General features: G+C 63.4%; 1 protein-coding gene across 2 annotated transcripts; it reads right to left on the bottom strand.

Moving 5' to 3' along the window:
• Positions 1-1,316: 1,316 nt before the first annotated feature.
• Positions 1,317-10,363, bottom strand: FIS1 (fission, mitochondrial 1). Of its 2 annotated transcripts, XM_071800233.1 has the most exons (5): positions 10,259-10,363; positions 7,255-7,387; positions 6,084-6,160; positions 3,803-3,908; positions 1,317-1,604 (listed from the first exon to the last, which is right to left on the bottom strand). In XM_071800233.1, the coding sequence occupies exons 1-5, from the start codon at positions 10,301-10,303 to the stop codon at positions 1,516-1,518; spliced, it is 450 nt and encodes a 149-aa protein (XP_071656334.1). In that variant the 5' UTR covers positions 10,304-10,363; the 3' UTR covers positions 1,317-1,515. The 2 variants fall into 2 exon arrangements, with proteins under 2 accessions (XP_071656334.1, XP_071656333.1); XM_071800232.1 differs by lacking the exon at positions 3,803-3,908.
• Between the last annotated feature and the right edge of the window lie 1,050 nt (positions 10,364-11,413).

Raw genomic sequence — 11,413 nt, 5'->3', positions numbered from 1 at the left:
ATCCCAGCCCTCCCCCACCTTCCTGTTGACGCCAAAGGGGGGGAGGGGGCCCGGACGCCTGGGTCCCCCATGGGGTCTGGACACGTCAATGGGGCCCGGACGCCTGGGTCCCCAATGGGGTCTGGGGACCTCAATGGGGCCCGGACGCCTGGGTCCCCTATGGGGTCTGGACACATCAATGGGGCCCGGACGCCTGGGTCCCCTATGGGGTCTGGGGACCTCAATGGGGCCCGGACGCCTGGGTCCCCTATGGGGTCTGGACACCTCAATGGGGCCCGGACGCCTGGGTCCCCTATGGGGTCTGGACACCTCAATGGGGCCTGGACGCCTGGGTCCCCTATGGGGTCTGGACACATCAATGGGGCCCGGACGCCTGGGTCCCCTATGGGGTCTGGGCACCTCAATGGGGCCCGGACGCCTGGGTCCCCTATGGGGTCTGGGGACCTCAGTGGGGCCCGGACGCCTGGGTCCCCCATGGGGTCTGGACACGTCAATGGGGCCCGGACGCCTGGGTCCCCTATGGGGTCTGGACACCTCAATGGGGCCCGGACGCCTGGGTCCCCCATGGGGTCTGGACACGTCAATGGGGCCCGGACGCCTGGGTCCCCTATGGGGTCTGGACACATCAATGGGGCCCGGACGCCTGGGTCCCCTATGGGGTCTGGACACATCAATGGGGCCCGGACGCCTGGGTCCCCCATGGGGTCTGGATACGTCAATGGGGCCCGGACGCCTGGGTCCCCTGTTCCCCTCCCCGCTTCCCGGACGCCTGGGTCCCCTATGGGGTCTGGACACATCAATGGGGCCCGGACGCCTGGGTCCCCTATGGGGTCTGGACACATCAATGGGGCCCGGACGCCTGGGTCCCCTATGGGGTCTGGACACGTCAATGGGGCCCGGACGCCTGGGTCCCCTGTTCCCCTCCCCCCTTCCCGGACGCCTGGGTCCCCTATGGGTGGGGGAGGGGCGGCTCGGCCGCCGTCGTCGGAAACGGAGCAGGAAAGGGCGGGTGGGGGAGGGGCAGATCCGGCCCCGCTCCCGCCACGCGCCCGGACGCCTGGGTCCCTCCGGGGGGGGTGGGACACACCCTGACGTCTGGGGGGGGACCCAGGAGTTCGGGAGGGACCCAGGAGTTCTGGGGGACCCAGGAGTTCGGGAGGGACCCAGGAGTTCGGGGAGGGACCCAGGAGTTCGGGGGGACCCAGGAGTTCATTGGGGACCCAGGAGTGCCCCAGGGACCCAGGAGTTTGGGGGGTGGGAGGACCCAGGCGTCCGGGCAGCCCCGCCCCTCCCCCCACGTGATCAGCTGACGTCACTGGAGCCAAAGGGGTTTATTTACAGTGGGGGGGGGAGGGGACGCTGGGGGGGTCCCCAAGGCACTGGGGGCGGGGCTGATGTCGCCGTGACGTCATCGTCGCGTCATCACCTCTCGAGACCCCGGGAAGGTGGGGGAGGGGAGGGGGGGGTTTGAGGATCCATTGGGGACAATGGGTGGGGGGGGGAGGGGCGGTGACGTCAGTGGCGGGCGCGGGAAATGGCCAATCCCAGCAGGCCGGCCACGCCCAAGGCCACGCCCCCCACAATGGCGGCGCCCAACAGCCCATCTGGGGGGGGAGGGGAGGGGACAGGGGTCAGGGGGCAGGAAACGACCCCGAGGGTCCCCAAGTGTCCACAAGTGTCCCCTCCCCCCCCCACTTCTAATGGCGACTGGAGAGGCCCAATGGAGGCCTCATTGAGGCCCAGTTGAGGCCTAGGTCGGGCCTAAGTCAGGCTCAATTAGCACCTAATTCAGGCCTAATTGAGGCCTAATTGAGGCCTAATCCAGCCCTAGTTCAGGTCTAGTTGAGGCCTAATTAGCGCCTAATCGAGGCCTAGTTGAGGCCTAATTGAGGCCTAGTTGAGGCCTAACTGAGGCCTAGTTGAGGCCTAATTAGCGCCTAATTGAGGCCTAGTTCAGGCCTAGTTCAGGTCTCGTTGAGGCCTAATTAGCGCCTAATTGAGGCCTAGTTGAGGCCTAATTGAGGCCTAGTTGAGGCCTAACTAAGACCTAATTGAGGCCTAATTAGCGCCTAATTCAGGCCTAGTTCAGGTCTAGTTGAGGCCTAATTAACGCCTAATCGAGGCCTAGTTGAGGCCTAGTTCGGGCCTAAGTCAGGCTCAATTAGCACCTAATTCAGGCCTAATTGAGGCCTAATTTGGGCCTAATTCAGCCCTACTCGAGGTCTAATTCAGGACTAATTCAGGCCTAATCCAGCCTTAGTTCAGGTCTAGTTGAGGCCTAATTAGCACCTAATTGAGGCCTAGTTCAGGCCTAGTTCAGCCCTAGTTCAGCTCTACTTCAGGCCTAATTCAGGTCTAATTCAGGTCTAATTCAAGCCTAATTCAGGCCTAGTTCAACTCTATTTGAGGCCTAATTCAGCCCCAATTGAGGCCTCATTAGGCCTAGTTCAGGTCTAATTGAGGCCTAATTGAGCACCTAATTGAGGCCTAGTTGAGGCCTAGTGCAGCTCTAGTTGAGGCCTAATTGAGGCCTAGTTCAGGCCTGGTTCAGCCCTAATCGAGGCCTAATTGAGGCCTAGTTGAGGCCTAACTAAGGTCTAGTTGGGGCCTAATTAGCACCTAATTCAGGCCTAGTTGAGGCCTAATTGAGGCCTAATTCAGGCCCGAGGCCTAATTGAGGCCTAGTTCAGGCCTAGTTCAGCTCTACTTCAGACCTAATTCAGGTCTAATTCAAGCCTAATTCAGGCCTAATTGAGGCCTAGTTCAGCTCTATTTGAGGCCTCATTCAGCCCCATTTGAGGCCTCATTCAGGCCTAGTTGAGGCCTGAGGTCTAGTTCAGGCCTAGTTCAGGCCTAATTGAGGCCTAGTTAAGGCCTAGTTCAGGTCTAGTTGAGGCCTAATTGAGGCCTAGTTCACCCCAGTCCATCCCACTTCACCCCAATTCATCCCAATTCACCCCACTGCCCATCCCCCCCATTTCCCCATCCCCCCATTCCCCCCATTCCCCCAGTGCCCCCCATTCCCCCCAGTTTCCCCATTCCCCCCATCCCCCCATTCCCCCCATCCCCCTTGCCCCCCATTCCCCCCATTCCTCCCCATCCCCCCCATTCCCCCCATTTCCCCCATCCCCCCCAGTCCCCCAGTTCCCCCCCAATGTCCCCAATGTCCCCAATGTCCCCATTCCCCCCATCCCCCCCATCCCCCCCATCCCCCCCATTCCCCCAATGCCCCCATCGCCCCCATTGCCCCCAATGCCCCCATTGTCCCCATTGCCCCCAATGCCCCCAATGTCCCCAATGTCCCCAATGCCCCCAATGACCCCATTGCCCCCAATGTCCCCAATGTCCCCAATGCCCCCACTGCCCCCATTGTCCCCATTGCCCCCAATGCCCCCAATGTCCCCAATGTCCCCATTGCCCCCAATGTCCCCATTGCCCCCATTGCCCCCAATGTCCCCAATGTCCCCAATGCCCCCATTGCCCCCAATGTCCCCAGTGTCCCCAATGTCCCCAATGCCCCCATTGCCCCCATTGCCCCCAATGTCCCCAGTGTCCCCAATGCCCCCATTGCTCCCAATGCCCCCATTGCCCCCATTGCCCCCAATGCCCCCATTGCCCCCAATGCCCCCAATGTCCCCAGTGTCCCCAATGCCCCCATTGCCCCCATTGCCCCCAATGTCCCCAATATCCCCAATGCCCCCATTGCCCCCAATGTCCCCAGTGTCCCCATTGCCCCCAACGCCCCCAATGTCCCCAATGCCCCCATTGCCCCCAATGCCCCCGATGTCCCCATGCCGCTCACCCCTCCTCATCCTGTCCCTCACGTGTCTGCGCAGCCGCAGCCCCTGCTGGTTCTGGGGCTCCAGCGCCAGGAGCCGGTCCAGGTGGGACAGGGAGCGCTCGTACTCCTGGGACAGTGGGGACAAGGGGGACATTGGGGGTGATGGGGGCGATGGGGGCATTGGGGGCAATGGGGACATTGGGGGCATTGGGGGCAATGGGGGCATTGGGGACATTGGGGGCAATGGGGACATTGGGGGTATTGGGGGCGATGGGGGCAGGGGGGACATTGGGGGCAATGGGGGCAATGGGGGTGATGGGGACATTGGGGGCATTGGGGACATTGGGGGCAATGGGGGCACTGGGGACATTGGGGGCATTGGGGGCAATGGGGGCAATGGGGTCATTGAGGGCAATGGGGGCAATGGGGGTCATGGGGGCGATGGGGGCATTGGGGGCGATGGGGACATTGGGGGCGATGGGGGCAATGGGGACATTGGAGGCATTGGGGGCATTGGGGGCAATGGGGGCAATGGGGGTGATGGGGACATTGGGGGCAATGGGGACATTGGGGATGTTGGGGGCGATGGGGGCGATGGGGACATTGGGGGCAATGGGGGCAATGGGGGCATTGGGGGCAATGGGGGCATTGGGGCAATGGGGACATTGGGGACATTGGGGGCAATGGGGACATTGGGGGTATTGGGGGCGATGGGGGCAGGGGGGACATTGGGGGCAATGGGGGCAATGGGGGTGATGGGGACATTGGGGGCAATGGGGGCGATGGGGGCATTGGGGGCATTGGGGACATTGGGGGCAATGGGGCAATGGGGACATTGGGGGCAATGGGGGCATTGGGGGCATTGGGGACATTGGGGGCGACGGGGGCATTGGGGGCGATGGGGGCGATGGGGACATTGGGGGCAATGGGGGTGATGGGGACATTGGAGGCATTGGGGACATTGGGGGCAATGAGGGCATTGGGGCAATGGGGGTAATGGGGACAATGGGGACATTGGGGACGTTGGGGGCGATGGGGGCAATGGGGGCAATGGGGACATTGGGGACAATGGGGACAGGAGGATATGGGGACATGGGGACAGGGGGACAATGTAGACAATGGGGGGCAATGGGGAAATGTGGGACATGGGGGACATTGGGGGCAATGGGGACATGGGGACACCACCCCATGTTCCCGTGTCCCCATGTCCCATGTCCCATGTCATGTCCCATGTTCCCGTGTCCCCTGTCCCATGTCCCGTGTCCCCGTGTCCCCTGTCCCCATGTCCCATGTCCCATGTCCCGTGTCCCCATGTCCCATGTCCCCATGTCCCATGTCCCCATGTCCCCATGTCCCATGTCCCATGTCCCCGTGTCCCCTGTCCCATGTCCCATGTCCCCGTGTCCCCATGTCCCGTGTCCCCATGTCCCATGTCCCGTGTCCCCTGTCCCCATGTCCCATGTCCCATGTCCCATGTCCCCTGTCCCATGTCCCGTGTCCCCGTGTCCCCTGTCCCCATGTCATGTCCCATGTTCCCGTGTCCCCTGTCCCATGTCCCGTGTCCCATGTCCCGTGTCCCCATGTCCCTGTGTCCCATGTCCCCGTGTCCCCGTGTCCCATGTCCCATGTCCCCGTGTCCCCTGTCCCATGTCCCGTGTCCCCTGTCCCATGTCCCGTGTCCCCATGTCCCTGTGTCCCATGTCCCCGTGTCCCCTGTCCCATGTCCCGTGTCCCCATGTCCCCATGTCCCATGTCCCCATGTCCCATATCCCGTGTCCCCGTGTCCCCTGTCCCCATGTCCCATGTCCCATGTCCCGTGTCCCCATGTCCCATGTCCCCATGTCCCATGTCCCCATGTCCCCATGTCCCATGTCCCATGTCCCCATGTCCCCTGTCCCATGTCCCCCTGTCCCCATGTCCCATGTCCCATGTCCCCATGTCCCCTGTCCCATGTCCCCCTGTCCCCATGTCCCATGTCCCCATGTCCCCGTGTCCCCTGTCCCATGTCCCGTGTCCCATGTCCCGTGTCCCCATGTCCCTGTGTCCCATGTCCCCGTGTCCCCGTGTCCCATGTCCCATGTCCCCGTGTCCCCTGTCCCATGTCCCGTGTCCCCATGTCCCCGTGTCCACATGTCCCATGTCCCGTGTCCCCTGTCCTGTGTCCCGTGTCCCCATGTCCCATGTCCACATGTCCCATGTCTCCATGTCCCCTGTCCCCATGTCCCCGTGTCCCCTGTCCCCTGTCCCATGTCCCCGTGTCCCCTGTCCCGTGTCCCGTGTCCCGTGTCCCCGTCCCTGTCACCTTGAGCCGGTAGTTGCCCAGTGCCAGGTAGAAGCTGTAGTCCCGTTGTTCCTCCCGTGTCCCCTCAGGGAGCAGCTCTGGGGACATCGGGGACAGGGGACACGGTCAGAGCCTTGGGGTGAACCCCATGTCCCCCTGTCCCCCTGTAACAGTGACCCCCAGGGTCCTAGAGCCCCCCCAGTGACCCAAGTCATATTCCCCTGTCCCCATGTCCCCCAATGTCCCCATATCCCCCCATTATCCCCAATAGCCCCATTGTCCCCACATCCCCCTGTCCCCCCAATATCCCCAATAACTCCACATCCCCATATCCCCCCATGTCCCCACATCCCCCCTATACCCCCCTATACCCCCCATATCCCCCCACATCCCCATATCCCCCCATGTCCCCATATCCCCCACACCCCCCATGTCCCCATATCCCCCCCATATCCCCCAATATCCCCCACACCCCCCATGTCCCCATATCCCCCCCATATCCCCCAATATCCCCATATCCCCCCATGTCCCCCGATGTCCCCATATCCCCCCATGTCCCCATATCCCCCCTAGACCCCCCATGTCCCCATATGCCCCATTGTCCCCATATCCCCCCTATGCCCCCCATGTCCCCATATCCCCCCATGTCCCCATATTCCCCCTATACCCCCCATGTCCCCATATCCCCCACATCACCCCATGTCCCCCCATGTCCCCATATCCCCCCTATACCCCCCATGTGCCCATGTCCCCCCTATGTCCCCCAAGTCCCCATATCCCCCCTATACCCTCCATGTCCCCATATCCCCCCCATATCCCCATATCCCCCCATGTCCCCATATCCCCCACACCCCCCATGTCCCCATATGCCCCATTGTCCCCATATCCCCCCTATGCCCCCCATGTCCCCATGTCCCCCCATGTCCCCATATCCCCCCATGTCTCCATATCCCCCACACCCCCCATATCCCCCCTATACCCCCCATGTCCCCATATCCCCCCTATGCCCCCCATGTCCCCATATCCCCCCATGTCCCCATATCCCCCCTATACCCCTATGTCCCCATATCCCCCCTATACCCCCCATGTCCCCATGTCCCCCCTACACCCCCCATGTCCCCATATCCCCGCACCCCCCCCAATGTCCCCACCCCCCCCAATGTCCCCGATGTCCCCAATGTCCCCGCGTCACCTCCCAGCAGCGCCACCCCCCTCTGCACGTCGCTGCGGTAGCGGCTCCGGACCAGCGCCCATCCGTACTCGAACTGGCAGCGCCGGGAAACCGCCCCCCCCCGGCGCTCCTCCGCGAAACGGCGCTCCAGGGCCTGGGGACGGGCGGAAATGGGGCAAAACGGGCCGGAAACGGGCAAAACGGGCCGGAAACGGCGAAAAACGGGGCGGGAACGGCGAGAAACGGGGCGGGAACGGCGAGAAACGGGGCGGGAACGGCAAAAAACGGGGCGGAAACGGCAAGGAACGGGGCAAGAACGGCGAGGAACGGGGCGGAAACGGCGAAAAACGGGGCGGGAACGGCGAGAAACGGGGCGGGAACGGCGAAAAACGGGGCGGGAACGGCAAAAAACGGGGCGGAAACGGCAAGGAACGGGGCAAGAACGGCGAGGAACGGGGCGGAAACGGCGAAAAACGGGGCAAGAACGGCGAGGAACGGGGCGGAAACGGCGAAAAACGGGGCGGGAACGGCGAGGAATGGGGAGGAAACGGCGAGAAACGGGGAGGAAACGGTGAGGAACGGGGAGGAAACGGCGAGAAACGGGGAGGAAACGGCGAGAAACGGGGAGGAAATGGCGAGAAACGGGGCGGAAACGGCAAGAAACGGGGCGGGAACGGCGAGAAACGGGGCGGGAACGGCAAAAAACGGGGAGGAAACGGCAAGAAACGGGGAGGAAACGGGGAGAAACGGGGAGGAAACGGCGAGGAATGGGGAGGAAACGGCGAGAAACGGGGAGGAAACGGCGAGAAACGGGGAGGAAACGGCGAGGAACGGGGCGGGAACGGCAAAAAACGGGGAGGAAATGGCGAAAAACGGGGTGGGAACGGCAAAAAACGGGGAGGAAACGGGGAGAAACGGGGAGGAAACGGCGAGGAACGGGGAGGAAACGGCGAGGAACGGGGAGGAAACGGTGAGGAACGGGGCGGGAACGGCAAAAAACGGGGAGGAAACGGTGAGGAACGGGGAGGAAACGGCGAAAAACGGGGAGGAAACGGTGAGGAACGGGGCGGGAACGGCGAGAAACGGGGAGGAAACGGCGAGGAACGGGGAGGAAACGGCGAGAAACGGGGAGGAAACGGTGAGGAACGGGGAGGAAACGGCGAGAAACGGGGAGGAAACGGCGAGGAACGGGGAGGAAACGGCGAGAAACGGGGAGGAAACGGTGAGGAACGGGGAGGAAACGGCGAGAAACGGGGAGGAAACGGTGAGGAACGGGGCGGGAACGGCAAAAAACGGGGAGGAAACGGGAAGAAACGGGGAGGAAACGGCGAAAAACGGGGCAGAAATGGGGGAAAACGGAGCAGAAATGGGGGGAAATGGAACAGAAATGGGGGAAAACGGAGTAGAAATGGGGGGAAACGGAGCAGAAATGGGGGAAAGCGGCCCGGAAATGGGGCAAAACAGAGCAGAAATGGGGGGAAATGGCCCAGAAATGGGGGAAATGGAGCAGAAATGGGGGAAATGGCCCAGAAATCGGAGGAAATGGAGCGGAAATGGGGGAAATGGAGCAGAAATGGGGGAAATGGCCCAGAAATGGGGAAAATGGAGCAGAAATGGGGGGAAATGGAGCAGGAATGGGGGGAAATGGAGCGGAAATGGGGGAAATGGAGCAGGAATGGGGTAAATGGAGCGGAAATGGGGGAAATGGAGCAGAAATGGGGGAAATGGAGCGGAAATGGGGGAAATGGAACAGAAATGGGGGAAATGGAGGGGAAATGGGGGAAATGGAGGGGAAATGGGGGAAATGGAGCAGAAATGGGGGAAATGGAGCAGGAATGGGGGAAATGGAGCAGAAATGGGGGGAAATGGAACAGAAATGGGGGAAACGGAGCGGAAATGGGGGAAACGGAGCGGAAATGGGGGAAACGGAGCAGGAATGGGGGAAATGGAGCGGGAATGGGGGAAATGGAGCGGGAATGGGGGGAAATGGAGCGGGAATGGGGGGAATGGAGCGGAAATGGGGGGAAATGGAGCGGAAATGGGGGAAACGGAGCGGAAATGGGGGAAACGGAGCGGAAATGGGGGAAACGGAGCGGGAATGGGGGAAATGGAGCGGGAATGGGGGGAAATGGAGCGGGAATGGGGGGAATGGAGCGGAAATGGGGGGAAATGGAGCGGAAATGGGGGAAATGGAGCGGAAATGGGGGAAATGGAGCAGAAATGGGGGAAATGGAGCAGAAATGGGGGGAAATGGAGCAGGAAGGGGGGAAATGGGGCAGAAATGGGGGAAATGGGGCAGAAATGGGGGGAAATGGGGCAGAAATGGGGGGAAATGGAGCAGAAATGGGGGAAATGGAGCAGGAATGGGGGAAATGGAGCAGAAATGGGGGAAATGGAACGGAAATAGGGGAAATGGAGCAGGAATGGGGGAAATGGCCCAGAAATGGGTCCCCCAGAGCCCCAAATTTTGGGGGTGCTCCCACCAAAGATGGGGCCCAAACGCCCCAAAGGTCATTGGGGGTCACAGGGGTCACAGGGGGTCACAGGGGTCACTGGGGGTCACGGGGATTGGGGGAGGGGCAAGGGGGCCAGGGGGTCACGGGTTCAAGGTCATTGGGGTGGGGGGGGTGATGGGTTATGGGGTCACGGGGGGGTCATGGAGATCACGGGGTGTCATGGGGGGTGGGGCAGGGGAATGGGGTCAAAGGTCAGAGGTCCCGATGGTCAAATGTAAGGGGGTGGTCCCATATCATGGGGTCAGAGGTCATGGGGGTCAAAGGTTCATGGGGGGAGCCGGGAAAAGGGGGTCTGGGGGGGCGGGGCTTGGGAAGTGGGCGGGGTTTAACCAGTGGGCGGGGTTTGGTAGGTGGGCGTGGTCACGTGCCGGCGGTCCCGGGGTTCGGGGGGGGTGGGGCGGAGCCAGAACGCGGAGGGGTCAGCGCGGGGGGCGTGGCCACTCAAGGGGGCGTGGCCACTCAGGGGCGTGGTCAATAAGGGGGCGTGGTCAAAGGGGGCGTGGCCTCACCATGAGATCCTCCGGGGCCACCACATCGTCGAACTCGGGATCCATCGCACCCGGAAGCGCCGCCGGAAGTGACGCCAAAGGGGCGGGAGCGCTGGGGACAACCCTGGCCACGCCCACACCGTGGCGCTATGGCAACGGGAGGGAGGGGGCGTGGCTTGGGTGGCTGGATCGCCCAATGAGAGCGCAGAGAGCGGGGTGGGGGCGTGGCCAGGGCGAGCGGCTCCGCTATTGGGGTTGGGAAAGGGGGCGTGACCTGGAACCTCCCTCCGGGGGCGTGGCCTGAGCGCCGGGTTCCTCCAATGGGGACGCGGCAAGGGGGCGTGGCCTCCCCGCCAGCTGCCCCCACCCCGAAGAGGGGGCCCAAGCTTCCGGGCGTCCCCCAATAGGGACCCAGGAGTTCGGGGGGACCCAGGAGTTCGGGAGGGACCCAGGAGTTCGGGGAGGACCCAGGAGTTCGGGAGGGACCCAGGAGTTCGGGGATGGACCCAGGAGTCCGGGAGGGACCCGGGAGTTCGGGAGGGACCCAGGGGTCCGGGAGGGACCCAGGAGTTCGGGGAGGACCCAGGAGATCGGGGGGGACCCAGGAGTTCGAGTGGGACCCAGGAGTCCGGGAGGGATCCAGGAGTCCGGGGGAGGACCCAGGAGTTCGGGGAGGACCCAGGAGTTCGGGGGGGACCCAGGAGTTCGGGGGGGACCCAGGAGTTCGGGTGGGACCCAGGAGTCCGGGAGGGACCCAGGAGTTCGGGGGAGGACCCAGGAGTCCGGGGGGGGACCCAGGAGTTCGGGGGGGACCCAGGAGTTCGGGAGGGATCCAGGAGTTCGGGGGGGACCCAGGAGTCCGGGGGGGGACCCAGGAGTCCGGGAGGGACCCAGGAGTTCGGGGGAGGACCCAGGAGTCCGGGAGGGACCCAGGAGTTCGGGGAGGACCCAGGAGTTCGGGGGGGACCCAGGAGTTCGGGTGGGACCCAGGAGTCCGGGAGGGACCCAGGAGTTCGGGGGAGGACCCAGGAGTCCGGGGGGGGACCCAGGAGTTCGGGAGGGACCCAGGAATTCGGTGGAGACCCAGGAGTTCGGGTGGGACCCAGGAGTCCGGGAGGGACCCAGGAGTTCGGGAGGGACCCAGGAGTCCGGGGGGGGACCCAGGAGTTCGGGAGG

The sequence above is a fragment of the Patagioenas fasciata genome, chromosome 29 (genome assembly GCF_037038585.1).
Source record: "Patagioenas fasciata isolate bPatFas1 chromosome 29, bPatFas1.hap1, whole genome shotgun sequence".
NCBI classification, from domain to species: Eukaryota; Metazoa; Chordata; class Aves; order Columbiformes; family Columbidae; genus Patagioenas; species Patagioenas fasciata.
This window is presented reverse-complemented; position numbering and strand designations above follow the sequence as displayed.